Raw genomic sequence first — 15,465 nt, 5'->3', positions numbered from 1 at the left:
CTTCTGTATCTTCTCTAATTATCTTGTTTGCTTATTCCATCAATAATAATAATGATTATTATATTTTATTATAACAATTATTAATATTTATAATTATTAATATATAAATATAATTATAATAATTTATAAATAATAAATAGAACAATTATTATTATTATTATTAAAGACAGAATCTTGAGCCATGTCACCCAGGTGCAGTCATAGCTCACTGCATCCTCGAACTCGTGGCCTCGAGCAATCCTTTGTTTATTTATTTATTTATTTATTTATTTATTTTTTGAGACGAAGTCTCGCTCTGTCACCCAGGCTGGAGTGCAGTGGCCGGATCTCAGCTCACTGCAAGCTCCGCCTCCCAGGTTTACGCCATTCTCCTGCCTCAGACTCCCGAGTAGCTGGGACTACAGGCGCTCGCCACCTCGCTCGGCTAGATTTTTTTTTTGTATTTTTTAGTAGAGACGGGGTCTCACCATGTTAGCCAGGATGATCTCAATCTCCTGACCTCGTGATCCACCCGTCTCGGCCTCCCAAAGTGCTGGGATTACAGGCTTGAGCCACCGCGCCCGGCCAGCCTCGAACAATCCTTTGGCCTCAGCCTCCCAAGTAGCTGGGATTACGGGCATGTACCACCTGGCTTTTTTTTTTTTTTAACTTTTTTTTTTGGTAGAGATGGAGTCTCATTATGTTTCCCAGGCTGGCCTGGAGCTCCTGGCCACCTGCAAGTTTTGCTTTATGTTTTGAAACTGTTAGATGCATAGATATAAAAGTGTTCCATCTTATTAAATTTCAATTGTGTTTCTTGTAAGTGGCACGTAGTTGTTTTTAATTTACTCTGACAATATTGATCTTTTAATAGGATTGTTTACTCTGTTTTCTTTAAAGTATTACTGATGTGGTAGAGTTTTTATCTCACCTAATCTTTAAGTTTTTAATTGACACACAATTGTACATATTTAGAGAGTACAGTATGATGTTTTGACACACATATGTATTGTAGAATGATCAAATCAGGGTCGTTAGCATAACCACCACTTCAAACACTTGTCATTTCTTTGTGGTGAGAACATTCAAAATGCTATCTTCTTGCTGTTTTTAAATACACGTTATTGTTAACTGTAGTAATCCTACTGTACAATAGAACACCAGGACTTAGTCCTCCCATCTGACTATAGCTTCGTGCCTGTTGACCAACCTTTCCCCATCCTTCCTTCTCCTACCCTCTCCAGCCTCTGGTAACCACCATTCTACTTTCGGCTTCAATGGGTAACTTCTTTAGATTCTGCATAGGAGTGACATCATGCTGTTTGTCCTTTTCTGCTTGGCTTCTTTCACTTAACACAATGTTCTCTAGGTTCATCCATGTCACAAATGACAGGATTTTTATTCTTTTTTATGGCTGAATAGTATTCCATTGTGTATATATACACCCCATTTTAAAAATGCATTCATCTGTTGATGGATACTTAGTTGACTCCATATTTTGGCTGTTGTGAATTGTGCTGCAATAAATGTGGGAATGCAGATCTCTCTTCGACATACTAATTTCTTTTCTTTTGTGTGTATACCTAGTAGAGGAATTGTTGGATCATATGGTAGTTTAAATTCTTTGAGGAACCTCTATACCATTGTCCATAATGATTGTTCTATTAATAATTACAGTCCCAGCCAGGCATGGTGGCACACAGCTATAATCCCAGCACTGTGGGAGGCTAAGGTGGGCAGATCATGAGGTCAGGAGTTTGAGACCAGTCTGGCCAATATGATGAAACCCTGTGTCTACTAAAGATACAAAAAAGTAGCTGGGTGTGGTGGCATGTGCCTGTAATCCCAGCTACTCAGGAAGCTGAGGCAGGAGAATCATTTGATTCCGGGAGGTGGAGGTTGCAGTGAGCCAAGATCGTGCCATTGCACTCCAGCCTGGGCGACAGGGTGAGACTCCATCTAAAAATATATATATATAAATAAAATTACAGTCCCATTAACAATGTATGAGAGTTCCCTTTTCTCCACATCCTTGCCAGCATTTGTTATTTTCTGTCTTTTTGATGATAGCCATTCTTACTAGGGTGATGTGGTATCTCACTGTGGTTTTGATTTGTGTTTCCCTGATGATTTGTGATGTTGAACATTTGTTCATATACCTGTTGGCCATCTGTGTGTTGCCTTTGGAGAAACACCTGTTCAGATCTTTTGCCTATTTTAAATTGAATTTTTTTTTTTGCTATTGAGTTGTTGGAGTTCCTTATGTATTCTGACTATCAGTCTTCTGTCCTTTTGGGTGATTCAAGCATTTTTTTATTCCTTTGTTTCTCTCGTCTATTAGATTTTTTTTTTTTTTTAAGATGTGGGGGTCTTGCCATGTTGCCCAGGTAGGCCTTGAACTCCTAGGTTCAAGCAGTCCTCCTGCCTCAGCCTCCCAAGTAGTTGAGGTTACAGCCACGCAGTGCCTGGCTTAGATTTTTAGTAATATGTTTTGTTTTATTTTATTTTAGTTAATTTATTTTTAGACAGGGTCTCGCTCCCATTTGCCCAGGCTGGAGTGCAGTGGCACCATCACAGCCTTGACTTCCTGGGCTCAGGTGATTATCTATCCGCAGCCTCTCGAGTAGTTGGGACAACAGGCATGTGCCACCACACCTGGCTAACTTTCTGTATTTTTTGTAGAGACAGGGTTTTGCCATGTTTCCTATGCTGGTTTCAAACTCCTGGGCTCAAGTGATCAGCCAGCCTCCCAAAGTTCTAGGATTACAGGTGTGAGCCACTGTGCCCGGTCCGGTTTTAACTGCCAACCGTTGACATGCTCACTTGTTATTGGAACGGAAGTGGAGAGGAGTGAGAGCGTCCCGCACAGTGGATGACCCAGCTGTTCAGATGTTTCCAGTGGGATCACACCACGGTCCAGGGTCTGGTCTGCATCCTAATGGGCTCGAAAACCAGATCTTACTGGCTTTTCCCACACCCCACAATTTGAGTCCACTCATGCTCACTGATTGTCACTAGGTGGACGTGCAGAGCCAGTGGATCCCTTTGTGGTGAGAAATACACTCCCCTGAGCTTGGGCAGCCCTTCTCTCTCTGTCAGCAGGCTCCTGGAAGTGGGTGCTGCGTGAACTTGGACACAAGGGCCAAGGGCTGGACAGGTGTGGAATGTTGAGGCAGGCCGCACAGCCTTCAGGGCAGGCTGGATGTGCTGACCAGCCAGACCCAACACCTCTGGCCAGTGCGTGGGTGGACGCGGCCCGGGTGGGCCTCAGACCCTCCCTCTTGGTACTTCCCAGAAGACCACCCGCTTAGCCCCTCCGTGAGGATAGGCTCTGTCTTTAGATCCCTTAGTACTTCAGTCCGTCTGCTCAGCTTCAGGAAATGTGTGCATCTCTGTTTTAGTTGAGCTCCTGGGAGGCTATCTGACATCTCTCATTTCTGAGTCTTCCTGGGAACCTCGGCACACACCCCGCTTCCTCTCTGTGGGCTCCTATGACGCTGCCTTAGCAGCAGTGTGTGTGTTGGGGTGAGGGTGTGAGATCGGAGAGAGAGACAGCTCAAGAGTTGTGATGAAAACACTGAAAGCAAGGCAGTGTGGGCTTCAGCAGCCCTTCCTTGGTGATGTTTGTGCAGCAGCAGAACTTGTCGAGTGACCGCCTTTGCTTCATGTAAATGTCATGAGAGTTCTGGAGAAACACAGGCATGGCTTTCGCTTTCTCTTCTGTTCAGCACCAGCCTGAGTTCCACAGCCAATGAGTGCCAGATCCAGGACTGAATCAAATCTGCCTGAGAGCCTCAGTCTCTCCATCTGTAAAATAGGGTGATTTATTACCTCCCTCTGGGGGTGATGCAAGAATCAAAACCTGCTTGCTTCTGAGATGAATGAGCACCTGGGGAACCCCAGTTGTCCCGGTTGCTCCTGCTCCTGGGACCTGCAGGCCCACCTTAGGATGGAAGTGGAGACCAGCAGCCGGGTGTCTACACAAGATTCACTCCTAGAAGCTCCAGGGTGGGAGCAGTGGGCCCTGCTGAGAGGTGGTCTTGAGCTCCTGGCCACACCCTTTCTGGGGTGAGTTTCAGGAGGTGGATCCTGGGACCCCTGGCTGGGAGGAGAGAGCCTGGAAGCTGCCCTGCCTTAGCTGCCATCCCCTGGGAGGGAGTTTAGCTGGAGGAATGGGGCACTGGGTCCCTTCCTGACACCCCAGGGCCTCTGAGCCACTCTGGGGATGGAACGTGGCAGCGCAGCTTTTCTTCCTGATCAGAGCAGGAAGCTCTGGGCTGCAGAGCTTTGATCTCACAGTATGCGGTCAGTCCCCGGGGCTGGCTGAGGTGTGGGATAATGCTCGTGACCTGGCGACCTGGTGCTCCCATGCTTACCCCTGGCTCTGTCGGGGTGAGCCGAGGCCTTGTGTCTGAGCTGAGGTTGCTTGTTGTTCAGAAGGCAAGGCCGAGGCACTGCCTCTGGGTGGATGCTTGAACCCCCTTTATCCCACCCTTGCCTTGGCTGGTGCCTGGGCAACTCTCTGTTGAACCAAAACCTCTTATCAGCAACTGATAAGTACCCAGCCTTGCATCTGCAGAGCAAGGCCTGACCCAGAGCCAGGGTTGGCAGCTGCAGCAGGAGTCAGTTACAGCCAAGATTGCGCACCAACCTCTGCGGCACCACCTTTTCATGATGAGAGCAGCCAAGTCACAGTGGAGTGTAGAAGACCCCAGCCCCGGCAATCATATCCCTTCCCTGTGGACCTGGGGGCATTGGCACCTGTGAGTTAGCTCAATAAGCTGAATTTCCTGCTGCCCATGGGGAGGACCCCGTGAGCCCTTGATGCAGCCCATCTCATTCCGGGGCTGTTGGTTGGCCAGGCGTGGGGTGAGAGATTCTTCACAGGCCTAGCCCGGGCAGCCACTGGGCTCCCCTACACTAGGCTTAGCGTATGTTTCCACCCCCACCGCACACATGCACACCTTCCCAGCGGCAGCGCAGCACGTGTGCCTGCCAGTGCCTTGCTGCAAGGGAAGTGGGCATGTGCCCGCCCAAGCTATTTTTACCCTGCCTCGTCCCCACAGAGCTGTTCTTTGGCTCTGAGTTAGTGCCTGGGGAGTGAGGCCGTTGCCAGGGCTGGGGGTGGATGAGCTGGAACCTCAGAGCTGCTTGGACTCCCTTCCCCAGGCAGCGTCTCATCTTAATGCTTATTAAAGGGTGTAAGTCGTGTGCAGGACGACCTTCCATGGGAGTAGGCAGGAGAGGGCCCTGGCGGGGAGAAAGAGGCACTGATGTTTGGAGGGCAGGCTCTGGAACCTGCAGGTCTGGCTTCCTGGAGCCAAAAAAACCCAACCGAGCTGCAGCCCAGTGAGCCACAGTGGGTAGAGGGACAGGGTCCCAGGGGCTGGATGAGAGCCAGGAGGCACCCCAGATTGTTTTCCCTAAACACAATGACGACAATAGTAGTTCAGTTTTGGGGTGTGGTGGTGTGGACCTGTAGTCCTAGCTGCTTGGGAGGCTGAGCTGGGAGGATCACTTGAGTCCTGGGGGTTTGAAGCTGCAGTGAGCTGTGATTGCGCCACTGCACTCCAAAGGGTTTGTTGTTGTTGTTTGTTTGTTTTGAGCGCTTTCTATGTGTGCTGAGACCATAAAGTGCTTAGGATGTAGCGTCTCATTTACTCCTAATCACAGTTAACTCCATTTTATAGATGGGGAAACTAAGGCACTGAGCGGTTCAGTAACCCTAAAGCTGCAGAGCTCATGAATGGTGAATGGTGGAGCAGGGCTCGGGTCTGGCCGTCTACTCCAGAGCTTGTCCTTAACGCCGCCCCGCGCTTCCTTTTGCCGTGTGTTCTGCACCCTCATGACACAAGGCATCGTCCTAGTTCCCTGTGGCAGCCCTGCCAGACAGGTGGTTCCCTCTCTGTGTTTAGATGAGGCCCAGAAATTAAACATCTGATCCAGCATCACACAGCCAGGCGGTAATCACACCAGAGTCGACATCCAGGTCTCAGGGTCTTGTGGCTGGGCTATTCCCGGCTCATCATACTGCAGTACAGTGTGGTTCAACCAGCACACGTTAACCATCTGCCATGTGCTCCCTACAGTGCTAGCCACTGGGGTCCAGACGTGGAAATCCCCATAGCTGCCCACTTAGGGTCCTCCCTCTCACAGGGAAGGTGGACATGAGGTCACTCAGGGTCCATGTCGTCTGTGTGTCAGCTCAGGGAAACACAGAGTGCTGGTGTGTGTGCCTGTGAGGCGGCTCCCCATGGGGGAGGTGGGGAGGGAGAAGACCAGATGCTGCATCCGCTCCGAGAGTGTGGACAGTGTGGCGTTGTTGACCACTCTGAGGCTGGGACGTCCCCCACGTGTATTGATACTTGGCCATTTCAGCCACCCTGAATTCAGCCCTTGCCAACTTCCTACAAAGGAAGGGGGTGACTTGGGGCCTGCTGGCGGGCGAACGCGGCTCTCAAGACTGGAGAGGGCCCCATGGCAGGCTGTGTGCCTCTAGGTTCCCACTCCCTGCTGGGGACAGGGTGGGACAGCAGGACAGCGAGATAGGGGTGCAGGGGATGCAGATCTGCCTGCCAGAGTGGCTGGCTGGATCCTGTTCCCCAGCTCTCTCCGAAATGCCCTGGCCTCAGGTAGTTCCCCGGCTTGGCTTCTCTGAGGAGAATGGCATCCCTCCTGGCTGCTCATCTGTCCAGGACATTGCTGGCTGACCAGCCAGGGACCCGTGGCTGTAGGCTCAGCCTCTGTTGCCTGTCAGGTCAGGCAGAATTTAAGGCTCATTAGGCCAGGTCAGAATTTAAGGCTCCCACCGTGGCCGACTCTCCAGTGTAAATTGTCACGCATGGCCCCCTAGAGCTGCCACTGAGGTGGAGGTGACTGGCCCCATTCTGTAGGTGAGGAGCCAGGCGTTCACAAAGGTGGTCACTTGTCCAAGGTCACATGGCTTGTAAGTGGCTGGGCCAGCAGGGCCCGAAACCCAGACTCCTTGGCCCCAGAGCTGAGCCCTCACCCAGGCCCACCCCCAGGGACCTCCTGGGGCTTGTGGAGGAACACATTGAGTTCGCTGTCTCCCTTCACCCCGGGGCCCCCTGGCAGGTGGAAGAAAGCCTGGGGTGGTGTGGCCAGGTACCAGCCAAGCCTGTGGCCTATGGTGGCCGGTCCTGTGCCCCAGGGGACAGGGAGCTATGAGCTCAGGGCTGGCTCTGGGTCCTGAGGGACGGAGCCCTGGCAAGTCAGACTGTGCCACAGACGATGCCCAGTGCTGCCTCCTGAGGACAACGCACTGTCCCTTCCCCACAGGTCCCCAAAAGAGTAGACACAGCCTTTCCGTGCAAACCCTGGGAACACTAGGCCAAGCTCCAGGCCTGGACGTGTCACCAGTGCTAGGGTCCCTGGGTTGTGACTGGATGGCCATATGTGGACACCTTTTTCCACAGCATGGGGGAATGGCAGGAAACGGGGGCTCTGAGAGGCAGTCTTGGAAGCTGTCCTGGGCACAGATCTGACTTGCTGACTCCGGCCACCTAGAAACATGAGCACTAGGGAGGCCCTGTCCCTGCCCTGCTGCTCCCGCCAGCCCTGCAGAGCCAGCCTTCAGTGGGCGCTACTATGGTGAGGATGCAGACCGTGCAGCCGGGGTGAGCGGGCGGCTCTCTGGACATCCTGACAAGCACAGCGCAGTGAGATGGGGTGATGGTTCCTCTCCCATGGGCCCTAGTCTACTTGGAAGTATATTCAACAGGGGGCTCCGCATGATCCTGACCTGCAGGCAGCCTGGCTGGAGAGGAACCCACTGCCTCCGGAAGCGTGTGACCCCAGGCCACCTGGAAACCTTATGAGGGCAATGTTTTTATTATGGCCAAGTTCTTCCTTTTCCTCTGCAATTTTATCTAAAAAACATACAAAAGGGAAATTGTCCAAGAAGAGTTCTAATATGCTTGACTCCGAGTTCTCCCTCGGAGAACTTGAATGGTGGCTTAAGGAGGAGAGAAGAGGCTGCGTTCTGGCACCTTCCAGCATCTCCCCTCCAGGCGGGAGAAGGAGCGGGAGCTTCCACCAGACCCTTCCCCAGAGGGCTGGGGAAACAAGAACGGGGGCTGGGGACTTCAGCCCTCGGGGAGGAGCAAGGGTGACCATGGCAAATACCAAACCAAGGGGGTCTTGGGATGGGCACAAACTAGTACTGTCCTGGGCTAACCAAGGCGTGCAGTAAGCTGTCTTTGTAATATTTGAATTTAGCGGGCAAACTACTAGAAATGGTTTAAAGTAATAATTAAAATTTCCGATTGCCTTGGACAAACAGCTGTGGGTTGAATGAAAAGGTATTAATGTTGGGAGCAGCCATTTTTAAGAGAGAAAGCTGGAGAGAGATTGAGAGTGTGTGCGCGTGTGTGGCCAGGTGGGTGAGGGCTTGGCGTGTCAGAGCCGGGTGTCAGGTCCCCGCAGGCCCTCTGTGAACTGAGAGGTTCCAGGGCAGCCGCCCTCCCACTCTGAGCCTCATCTTCCTCAGGTGTCAGACGGAGCCGATGAATCCCAAATCTTTGCCCTGTCCACCCCAGGCAGCTCGCACGGGGCCGTTGTGAGGGATGAGGTATGTGAGACAGGCGAGGAGCTTGCTGAAGGGCTGGGCAGATGTGGACTCCACTTAGTCCAAGGCTGAAAGCCTGCCTAACGAGGTGGTAGTCTTCTTTGGAGGGTAGGACCCTGATGCCCCTGCTTCTGCCCCACCTGTGCCTGAGCCAAGCCATTTGAGGGTGCTCTGTCCACCTGGTCAGGGGCTTGGGCCAGCTGCTGGGAGTATCAGGACGCTACTGTGGACATTGGGTGAGAGGGCCTGGCGGTTCCACCTGCATGCCGTGAGCCAGGTGTTAGTGGGGCAGTGCCTGGCACACACTTGGCCTCTGTGTCATCATGTCAGTGAGCTAAACCCAAGTTGGCCAGAGGCCACGTTGGACACCTGAGGAGCATGGACGCCGATCTGCGCCGGGCCCTCTGCCTGCCTCTGGGAGCCAGCGGGCCACAGCCTCCCTAGGACGTGGCTGTAGGGGGAAGGTGGGCGTTGGGGACACAGAGTGGTATCCCTGTCCCAACCCGGCTGTGTAGAAAGGGGAAAAGAGGCTCAGCTCATTGGGCTGGGGTGAAGACCAGAAGAAACGCCATTGCCAAGCTGCTGAGCTCATGTGTGAGCCACAGGGCGGGCATTCCCAGCAAGGGGGAACTCTCCCTACTCATGTGGCCGGGAAGGTGAAAAGTTTGCAGTTCTTCACGGCCAGGTGAAAGAACAGACCAGGCGCATGGTCCTCTGAGAGCCCCAGTTCTCTTCCAGTCTCCCTTCTGCCTTGTTTCTCTTAGGTGTCCCTGCACTAACCTGCAGTGTCCTGTGAGGGTGTTAAGTGGAAGTTGCTACATTAGGAGGTGTGCTAAGGATTCATAGTCACATGTCCCTATAAAATGTGCTCTCCTTGTTGTCACCATGAGGTTTGAAAATCCACAAAGTGTGGGAGGCATCAAGGATAAATGGAATCAAGTGTGTGGATGCAAAGGCAGGCAGCAGGGGTGGGACGGGGGAGTGGGCCTGGCCCTGCCCTGCCCTCTGGCTGGAGGACTTCTGACATGCTACTCTTTGAGCCTCTGTTTCCCCATCAGTAAAATGGGGATAACGATCACTGCTCTGAAGAGCTGTCACGAAGCACAGGTTGGATAGTATGTGAATGCCCAGCTCAATCTCTGGAGCCTGATGGCTGCTTAGTGATGCTGGTTTCCTTTTGTTTCCACTGGGATGCAGCTTCAGGCTTGGAGATAAAGAACTTACTTAGGGCACAAGATCTGATAGGTTGGGAGCCATGTGACAAGATTAGTATGTGGGTGGAAAGGGCCCTGGAACCCTGGGGGGATTCTCATTACACAACCTGTCTCCACAGTCTCCGCTGTTGGCACGCCCGGCTCGCCGGTGCTCATGTTATTGGTCCATCTGGTGCTCAGCCAATCACAGCACAGGCAGGAACCAGGCTCATTATAATATTGCCATCTATTTTTAGCCCAGGGGTCTCCTGGTGGGGATGGACCCCCAGGAGGGCTGCCAGCTCACTGGTGGCAACAGACAGCTGCACATGTCTGGGCAGGCACATCCAGGCCTGTCGCTGAGCAGCTTCTTCAGCTGTCCCTGAACCTGTTCCTGTCTGAGACTCCAGGAGGCTTTTCCCAGCCTGTTTCTGTTGCCCTTCTGTAGTCTCGGGACTGCAGGTCCTTTAATAGCGTGCCCTGCCAGACCTGGCTGAGGAGCATGCCAAAGAACCTTGGGAACAGGCTGACCTCTCCAGTGGGTCAGGTAGAAGCAGTGCCACCTGAGAAGTACCTCCCTCCTCAGAGGTGAAGTGGCCCCAGTAAATGGTTTACAGAGAGCTGCCCCTCAGTCTAGGGTCAGCTCTGAACCAGGCCAAAGCTCTTCTATCTGACAAGTTACGCAAAAGGTGCCAGCATGTCTTTACCACACACTGTCATTGTGCTGGGCCGCAGACCCAGCACAAGCAGTGCTCAGGAGTGAGGCCTGGCGTTCTTGCTCCCAGCAAGGCTGTGGCAGGGCGCAGACAGGCAGTTGCCTCCTGGGCTGGGCATCATATCTTCTGGCCGGGGTTTATTCATTGAGGTCCTACTGTGTGTTAGATGCTAACGTGAAATACCTCATTTAATCAACACAGTGATCCTGTAAGATTCCATCACCATTCCTGATTTACAGAGACAAGTGAGGTTCAGAGACATTCCATGACGTGCCCAGAGTCATGGAGGGTGGATCCCAAGTTGTGCAGCGTTCACTGTACCACGTTGTAGCAAAGTCTACTAGATCAGAGTTGTTGATCCTAAAAGCTATTCAGTGTGACTGTACCCTTACATGGGACACCAAGAAGCCTTTTCGAAGCCATTTGACTTCCTCTGGCAGAGACTTTTGTGGTGGTGGTACCAGTGGAAGGTTCTTGGTGTCTGGAACAAAAAATTGGACAAAATGCACACAAAAAAAAGGAAAGAATGAAGCATCAAAAACAGGCATTTATTTTATTTTTTGAGACGGAGTCTCGCTCTGTCACCCAGGCTGGAGTGCACTGGCGCCATCTCAGCTCACTGCAAGCTCCGCTTCCCGGGTTCACGCCATTCTCCTGCCTCAGCCTCCCGAGTAGCTGGGACTACAGGCGCCTGCCACCATGCCCGGCTAATTTTTTGTATTTTTAGTAGAGACGGGGTTTCACCATGTTAGCCAGAATGGTCTCGATCTCCTGACTCGTGATCCACCTGCCTCGGTCTCCCAAAGTGCTGTGATTACAGGGGTGAGCCACTGCACCCGGTCTACAGATTTATTGAAAAAAAAAGTACACTCCACAGGGTGGGAGCAGGCCCAAGCATAGGGGATCAAGAGCCTGGTTGCAGAATTTTCTGGAGTTTAAATACCATCTAGAGGTTTCCCATTGGTTACTTGGTGTACACCCTATGTAAATGAAGTAGTGGCCCACAGTTTGATTGGTTGCAGGAGGGGACCAGAGGCCAAAGCGAAGAAGTGAAGTTACAAAGTTACACCTTATGTAAACATCTGATTGGTTGCAGAAAGCAATCAGAAAGCAACCAACCAGAGACTAAAGTGAAGTTACAAAGTTATACTCCTATGCAAATGAAAACTTAGCCTGTGACCAGCCTGATTGGTTGCAGGAGGGGACCAATCAGAGATACTCTCAGTTTTTCATCTGCCAGGCAGATAAAGGTTGGGGGCTGGGGGAGTGAGGGCGCAGTGGGTAGGAGGGGCGGGGATGCAAAGGGAGTAGCTACTTGGGAGCAGAAAACTGAGGTTTTTCTTTTGATTTAGCTCTAGGAAGTCAGCGTGAATCAGCCTTATGTTCCCTGCCTCAGTGGGGGCTCTGATGTGCCAACCAGGGTGCCCTGAATGAAGTGGCTGGCCTGACTGTGGCCATTCTTCATGGATGGCTGTTCCTGGGAGTTCCAGCTCCTCACTTAGATGCTCATGAGTCAGCCAGTATGAGAGGTCCCTGGGACTAATCACCTGCCAGGTGTTCCCACACTTAGGGTCTCGGGGTCTGGGCCTCGTGCACCCAATCCCTGCTGTTTTGGCCTGGCTGATGCCCTTGCGGTCTGAGTGGAACACTGAGCCCTGGGAAGCTGGCCTCACTTACCTTGTCCACGTTCTTTCTTTCCCAGGGCAGCGAAGTCACAGGCCCCACCTTTGCTGATGGCGAGCTCATCCCCAGGGAGCCTGGATTTTTTCCCGAGGACGAAGAGGAGGCTATGACGCTGGCGCCACCTGAGGGCCCCCAGGAGTTGGACACGGACAGTCCCATGGAGAGCCCTCAGAGCCTGGAGGGGTCTGTCGGGAGTCCTGCTGAGAAGGACGGGGGACTCGGGGGCCTGTTTCTGCCAGAGGACAAGTGAGTTAAAACCGCCTGAAACTCAGTATTTGCCCTCTCAGCCCAGAAATGTGGTTCTTGGAAAGTGTCTCCAGGAAGTAAATGTGAAACATGCTCGAAATGTGTATCAGAGGCATTAGCTGAATAGCAAAAGATTCTAAACATACTAAATGCTTAACAGGAAGGGATAGTTTTGGAATTTTAGGCAGCCGTGCAAAGTCAAGTTTTTAAATTTAATTTTACTTTATTTTCAATGCTAGTCCTGCAGACAAAGTCAAGTTTTAAATGACTGTTGATGATATGAGATATATGATCTCAATTAGTTTTAAAAAAGGTTGTGGCCAGGCATGGTGGCTCACACCTATCACCCCAGGACTTTGGGAGACTGAGGCAGGAGGATCACTTGAGCCCAGGAGTTTAAGGTTACAGTGAGCTATGATCACATCACTGCACTCCAGCCTGGCAACAGAGCAAGACCCTGTCTCAAAAACAAAAACAACAAAAAAGCAGGTTACAAAGATGTCCATGAGATCAGCTTTGTTAAAAACACAAACATATGCCAGGCAAGTGGCATGTGCCTGTAGTCCCAGATATTTGGGAGGCTAAGGGAGGAGGATTGCTGAAGCCCAGGAGTTCTGGGCTCTAGTGCACTATCCTGATCGGATGTCTGCACTAAGTTCAGCATCAGTATGGTGACCTCCCGGGAGTGGGGCACCACTAGGTTGCCTAAGGAGGGATGAACTGGCCCAGGTCAGAAATAGAGCAGGTCAAAACTTGAGTGCTAATCAGTAGTGGGATCACACCAGTGAGTAGTCACTGCACTCCAGCCTGGGCAACTTAGCAAGACCCCATCTCTTAAAAAAAAACAAAAAAACAAAACATAGACATATGTGTTAGGAAATGCCTAGAAAAAATTAATCTGGAAAATTAAGCAGTTATTTATGTATGGTGGGATAAATTTTTTTTTTTTTTTTTGAAACAGACTCTTACTCTGTCACCCAGGCTGGAGTGCAGTGGTATGATCTCAGCTCACTGCACGCTCTGCCTCCCAGGTTCAAGTGATTATCCTGCCTCAGCCTCCCCAGTAGCTGGGACTACAGGCACCCACCACCATGCCTGGCTAATTTTTGTATTTTAGTAGAGATGGGGTTTCACCATGTTGGCCAGGATGGTCTCGATCTCCTGACCTTGTGATCCACCTGCCTCAGCCTCCCAAAGTGCTGGGATTACAGGCACAAGCCACCGCGCCCGGCCAGTTGATCATTTTAATTACCTCCCATCTATTCTGCTATATTTTCTGTATTGAGCATGTATTCCCATAATCAGAAATGTTATTTAAAAACAACATTAAGACTTAAGTGACTTCCCAGTGAAGCAGTTTCATCTTTAACTTTGGTTTTGGCAGGAAGGAGTCCCTTCCATCCCAGCCCTCACCAAGTCTCTTGAGGGATACAGTGCTGTGGGGTGGTGGGAAGCTGCCACCATTGTGCCTGAGGAAGCCGAGGGGATTGCAAGTGGCAACCCCTTACCAGAAGGTGATGGTTACGGCTGCTGCAGGGACTTGGAGAGGGAAGAGAGGGGTTCCCGTGTTGGTTGAACCACATGAAATTGACAACTTTTAATCATTTCCATCTTCAAAAAAAAAAAAAAAGGTAATTTCATGAGGTTCAACCTAGTACATCTCAATGCAGGATTTCTCAAACTCAAGTGGTTCTCAGAGTCCTCATGTTCTTGGTGGGGTCCCTTGGGGCTGTGGATGGAGAGAGGGGCCGTGCTGCTTTCTGGGAGCAGCCTTGTAATCCCAGCACTTTGGGAGGCTGAGGCGGGCAGATCACCAGAGGCCAGGAATTTGAGACCAGCCTGGCCAACATGACAGAAACCCCATCTCTACTAAAAATACAAAATGAGCTGTGTGTGGTGGCAGGAGGAGGCTACTCCCAGCTACTGAGGAGGCTGAGGCAGGTGATTGACTAGAACCTGGAAGGCGGAGGTTGCACCACTGCACTCCAGCCAGGCGACAAAGCGAGACTCTGTCTCCAAAAAAAAAAAAAAAAAGACAAACTTATAAAAAAACAACACAGTATAACAACTATTTCCATAGCGTTTACATTGCATTAGGTATTATAAGTAATCTAGAGATGATTTCGAGTATACAGGAGGATATGCATAGGTTGTATGTGAACACTGTGCCATTTCATATCTGGGACTTGAGCATCCTCAGATTTTGGTGTCCACAGGGGGTCCTGGAACAAATCTCTTTTGGATACCAAGGGACGGCCATACTCAGTCTTACAGTATCTAAAATTTTAGATCCATTATATTCATTTTCTATATTACTCTCAATGTTTGGGTTTTTTTTTTTTTTTTTTTTCCTCCATAAATGTGAAAGCAAGTTTACTAAGGAAATAAAGGACTAAAAGAATAGCTGCTACATAGGGAGAGCAGCTACTCTGGACTGAATTTTTTTTTTTTTTGAGATGAAGTCTCGCTCTGTCGCCCAGGCTGGAGTGCAGTGGTGCGATCTCAGCTCACTGCAAGCTCCGCCTCCCGGGTTCACGCCATTCTCCTGCCTCAACCTCCCGAGTAGCTGCGACTACAGGCGCCCACCACCACGCCCGGCTAATTTTTTGTATTTTTAGTAGAGATGGGGTTTCACCATGTTAGCCAGGATGGTCCTGATCTCCTGACCTTGTGATCCACCCGCTTCGGCCTCCCAAAGTTCTGGGATTACAGGCATGAGCCACCGCGCCTGGCCACTACTCCAAGTGTTTTAACCTTTCAACAACTGTTTGATATTCTGCAATTTAATAATTTACTCTCATTATAATTTAATAATTATAATTTGATCTAGCTGTAGCTAGACAGTTAGGTTGTAAAGCAGTGTTTTGCTCCTCTGGGGTAACATGGGTAGAACTGGTTTGAACTGCAGAGATGGTTTCTGTGGTGAGATGTTTCCCTTTAGATAGGGTCCCTGAAATGTACTTACCAGGTCAAGAAGTACAAACTTAATCGGTAGGCTGGGATTACGGTGGCTCACGCCTGTAATCCCAGCACTTGGGAGGCCAAGGCAGGTGGATCACGA

General features: G+C 50.9%; 1 protein-coding gene across 2 annotated transcripts in view; it reads left to right on the top strand.

Annotated features, from left to right (window-relative positions):
• Positions 1-15,465, top strand: part of RAB11FIP4 (RAB11 family interacting protein 4) — a 149,895-nt gene that overhangs the window by 116,663 nt on the left and 17,767 nt on the right. For both annotated transcript variants that reach the window (XM_017890941.1, XM_017890942.1), the window contains one exon: positions 12,178-12,404. In XM_017890941.1, the coding sequence (XP_017746430.1) occupies positions 12,178-12,404 (227 nt within the window). The remainder of the gene's footprint in view (positions 1-12,177; positions 12,405-15,465) is intronic.

This window comes from Rhinopithecus bieti, unplaced genomic scaffold, assembly GCF_001698545.2.
Source record: "Rhinopithecus bieti isolate Rb0 unplaced genomic scaffold, ASM169854v2 scaffold_19652, whole genome shotgun sequence".
Taxonomy (NCBI): Eukaryota; Metazoa; Chordata; class Mammalia; order Primates; family Cercopithecidae; genus Rhinopithecus; species Rhinopithecus bieti.
The sequence above is the reverse complement of the archived record's forward strand: the minus strand, read 5'-3'. Positions and strand labels throughout refer to the sequence as shown.